Below are 5,000 nucleotides of genomic sequence, written 5' to 3' on the forward strand. Positions count from 1 at the left end.
AGTTATTATCTCATTGTTAGTTTACCCCGCAATTTCCCTGGTACCCTCCATGCCCTCCCCTGCTTTCGGGGCCAAGAATGTTGGGGGAGGGGGGGAGTATCCATCGATACCAAAATCGTCGCGACCGGCTATGCGAAGTTATGGTGAAAAATTATTCGTTTTATGAATAACAGTTACTATATCATTTCCAGTTGTATTTGTACGTTTAAATCACCAGATCGTCTGAATGAAACGGTCCCGTCACTCTTCAGTTTTATGATTCACGCCTAACAGCTGATACCAAATATATTCCCATTTTCTTTGAAGCTACACACACACTGCCCTCCATTTACAAGCAGAAAATAATTATTGGGTAAACTTAAAAATTATCTTCCTTCGTTCTATATGTCGCTCGAATTTAAAACTTCTAACCAGAATATCTAATCTAAACTATAACAAGGGTAACTATATAATGTAAACATTCTTTCATTAGAAAAATTATCTATATGATACTTGTTTTGTGCCCTCCTATATATATATATATATATATATATATATATATATATATATATATATATATATATATATATATATATATATATATATATATATATGTATATATATATATATATATATATATATATATATGAGAAATATATATAGGAGTTTTCATGATCATTTTAACGAGATGTGACATCATCATCATCATCATTACTGTTATTGTTAGTATTATTACTGTTTATTCTGACTAGTGCTATTATCATCACTATTAATGATATTGCAAGTGTTTTATACATTTGCCATTGCCCTAAATATTTTCCAAGTTGCTTTCATTACTTGACTTATTCTTAATACTACAATCCTTCCTCCCTCCCCCTCCCCTTCTCCCTCTCCCTCTCCCTCTCCCACCCCTCTCCCTCTCCCTCTCCCTCTCCCTCTCCCTCCCTCTCCCCCCCTCTCCCTCTCCCACCCCTTCCCCCTCTCCCTTCCCCTCCCCTTTCCCCTCTCCCTCTTCTTCCCTCCCCTCCCCCTCCCCTCTCCCTCTCCCTCCCTCCCCCCCTCCGCCTCTCTCTCTCCCCCCCCTCCCCCTCTCCCTCTCCCTACACTCCCCCTCTCCCTCTCCCTCCCCTCTCCCTCTCCCTCTCCTCCTCCCTCCCCCTCCACCCTCCTCTCCTCTCCCCTCCTCCCCCCTCCCCCCTCCCCTCCTCCCTTCCCTCTCCCTCCCCTCTCCCTCCCCTCCTCCCTCTCCCCCCCCCCCTCCCTCTCCCTCTCCCTCTCCCCTCTCCCCCCCTCTCCCTATCCACCCTCTCTCCCTGCCCTCTCCCCCTCCTCTCCCCTCCTCCTCTCCCTCCCCCCCTCCCTCCCTCCTCCTCCTCTCCCCTCCCCCTCCCCCCTCTTCTCCCTCCCCTCCCTCTCCTCTCCTCCTCCCTCTCCCTCCCCTCTCCCCTCCCCTCCTCTCCCCCCCCTTCCCCTCCCTCTCCCTCCCCCTCCCTCCCCCTCCCCTCCCCCTCCCTCCCCCTCTCCCCCTCTCCCTCTCCCCCCCTCTCCCTCTCCCACCTCTCTCCCTCCCTCTCCTCCTCCTCTCCTCTCCTCCTCCACTCCCTCCCCCTCCCACCCTTTCCCTCTCCCTCTCCCTCTCCCACCCCCTCCCCTCCCCTCTCCCATCCCCTCTCCCCCTCCCTCTCCCTCTCCCACCCCCTCCCCTCCCCTCTCCCATCCCCTCTCCTCCTCCCTCTCCCCCTCCCCCTCCCCTCTCCCACCCCCTCTCCCTCTCCCTCTCTCTCCATAGGGCCTGCTGGGTCGAGACTTCACTCCTGCAGATTCTCCCGAGGAAATCCGCGAGGCCTTCGGCGTGTTCGATAAGGACGGCAACGGTGTCATCTCAGCCAACGAACTCAAGCACGTCCTTATGACCATGGGAGAGAAGCTGTCGCAGGAGGAGGTCGATATCATGATCCGAGAGGCGGACATCGACGGCGACGGACATATCAAATACGAGCAGTTTGTGGATCTCATGACGAAGTCGTTTTAAAGGGGTGGGAGATTTTCTTCCAGGTTTTTTTTTTTTTGTTTTTTTTATTATTCCTTCTTCTTCTTCTTCTTTTTCTTCTTCTTCTTCTTCCTCCACTTTTTCTTTTTCTTTTTCTTTTTTTTCTTTCCTTTTTTATGGATGGAGGGGAGTAGGAAAAAATCTGAGAGGTTTTAAGTGGGAGTGAGTGTTGCAATTTGTGTATTTTTTTTTTTTTCCTTTCTTTTTGTCAAGATATATGGAAATTAAGTATCATATTATGTGTGATCTTGTTTATTTCTTTTTTCACGTGGATGTTAAATAATAAAATGGCATATCTGTTGTGAGATAAATTACCGCCGAAACCATTTGTAACATAATAATATTTGTCGCATAATGAACAAAAAAAACAGATATGTGATAGGTATGCAAATAATGAACATTGGAAATTCGAAATCTAAATGAGGAAACACAGGAGAAATATGTCCACCAGGATATTGATTATTAAAACGTGATTTGTAACTACTTTCATCGTGTTTTATTCATACTTTTTTGTCTGAAAGTTGTGATGCTTTTATTTGGGTCTGACATTAAAAATAGCAATTACTTCAGCCATCCCAACTTTTACGAATACGGAAAGTGTTAAAAGAAAAATGAGATAAAAATTAATTAGTATCTCAGTGAAAGTAATATTAAAACAATATTTTTTTTTCCCCAGTGTTGATGGAATTTTCTGTTTCTGTTTGTCAGATATTGTATTAAGCTTAAAACTGGAAAAGTGCTCGTCCCATTAAGGTTAGAAAGGCATTTCAACTCGGTTAAAACAAATCAAAAAAAATTGTCAACTTGCGTCTGTTACAGTGTAGATATAAATCTGAATTTGGAGTCAATGGATAGCCTTATCCAATGAACAAATATGCATATATATCTATATATATATAATACCAGAAAAATACGCATTTACAGTGATTAAAGAAAGTGGGGAATTAGTTATGCAAACGTTTCACTGAAACAAACCAAAATATTTAAGTCATCCCAAAAAAAATATTTTCTATGATGTTATTTTTAGGGTATACTGATTTGTTCTCAGCTCAAATCATACTTTCATATTAATTATCATATCAGTGGACGAATATTACTTTAGCATTTAAGTCACGAGATCCAATTTGAAAGTAAATAAGAAATACAACTGGTATGTAAAAGTCCTGAAAATTATTCTAACTGTCATATTACAAAACTAAATGCATTCGCGTTTCTCCGTAAATTGCATACACTGTAGATGTAATGAGCACAAGGGATGTGTAGTTAGAATGACCCAAAAATTAGTCAAGAAACCACCCTGTATATACCTCACTTGGTCTTTATGCGTATGTATTACTTATATATACCTCAGTTTTTGTCTTTAACTATGTAAGATAAAAGTACTTAATTATTTTTCTAGAAAGATGACACTGTATTTTATTAGTTTTACATAAAGTTTATATATTTTCTTATTATTTGTTTTACTAAGATTAGGAAATTGTAAAATATAATTGTCTATCCTACAAAGTACTAAGTTTTTGTTTGTTACCCCACCATACAATCCCTATATTTAAAGGGTACACTGTTATATGTCAATAGTACCGTTATATCAATGTTGTATAATTGATATTTTGATAAAGAAAACAATATGTAATATTTTTGTTATTGGAAAAATAAAATTAATTTATGTTCTGAATATTATGCATGTATAGGTTAAGAATAACTATATGTTTGTACTATATGTGATCTGAGTAGACTTTAAATTTTGAAATATATACAGTACTAAAGCCTGATACTATTGCTATAATCATAGAGAGAGAGAGAGAGAGAGAGAGAGAGAGAGAGAGAGAGAGAGAGAGAGAGAGAGAGAGAGAGAGAGAGAGAGAGAGAGAGAGAGAGAGAGAGAGAGAGAGAGAGAGAGATCAGAGAAGAGTGCCATACAATAGCCTGAAAGTCTTTTAGATTATCGTGAAATATCCGAGGTAAGAAAGAATATTCAACTGTAATCATATAATTAATACAATCATAAAATACTATATATTTGATTTATAGAACAAAAGAAAATAAATATTTGAGATCAAACTAGAAATTAGAGATAAATATTATGTCTTCTTCACAGCTCGAGGCTGGCACATGGCACTTGAACAACATCCCGATGTGTCTCTCTCACTATTATTAAGAATTTAAAACCCATTCAAAGCGTAAGTGTTCTTAACATTTATAATTGTATACTATTAAAATGATCTTTAGTCAAAAATTACTATAATGTGCATACAATTACTCAGATCATATATACTAACATAAATGCTATACATAATTTGTTTGTTTGCAAGATATATTTTGTTCATTCAAGAAATGATTTATTTAGATTTATAACTTTATATTGTTTTATCATTCCTAAACTAGAATATTGTTTATTTTCTGGGAATGGGTTTATGATTTATGTTTTTAGGTATTTTTAGTTTTTATTTTGTTTTTATTTGGTTTTGCTGAAGATTGGATTTATTCATTCCTGGTGCTGTGCTCAAGCATTAAAGAAAATAACATCTTTGGGGAGCCCAGAAAATGGATGAAGAAAAGGAATGAAGATAGCTGAGAAGAACAACTTGTGTAAAGAGGGACAGGTTGGAGTACCTGGACATTTTGGTAAATGTATGTTTATTTTATTGTAAAAGAGTAATGATTTATGATTCATAATGTCAACTAAAATTTGTATGCTCATTATGGGTTTTGATATTACCCCTTCTCTCATTTACCTCTAAGGCTGAAATTAGATCATATATACCCTGTATGATTCTTCTTCTTTTATGGTGTGGATTCTAAAGATAACTTTTGGAGAAACCACACCTTGGAAATAACAGATAGTACCCATCTGGATGAAATATTTGAGTGGTTCCCAGAGGGCGCTACATAGAGTTAAGAGAAGCATGCCACTATTCTGTATAGAAGTTAGCTATATTTTTTGTTTTTGTTTTTTACCAAGACGGAAATG

General features: G+C 38.6%; 1 protein-coding gene across 1 annotated transcript in view; it reads left to right on the forward strand.

The window, feature by feature from the left end:
* Nucleotides 1-2,513, forward strand: part of LOC125045166 (calmodulin-like) — a 4,202-nt gene extending 1,689 nt beyond the window's left edge. Inside the window, exon 3 of the mRNA XM_047642320.1 lies at nt 1,769-2,513. Coding sequence (XP_047498276.1) covers nt 1,769-2,011 — 243 coding nt within the window. The 3' untranslated portion in view covers nt 2,012-2,513. The remainder of the gene's footprint in view (nt 1-1,768) is intronic.
* Nucleotides 2,514-5,000: the final 2,487 nt, after the last annotated feature.

Source organism: Penaeus chinensis, chromosome 36 (assembly GCF_019202785.1).
Source record: "Penaeus chinensis breed Huanghai No. 1 chromosome 36, ASM1920278v2, whole genome shotgun sequence".
NCBI lineage: Eukaryota > Metazoa > Arthropoda > Malacostraca > Decapoda > Penaeidae > Penaeus > Penaeus chinensis.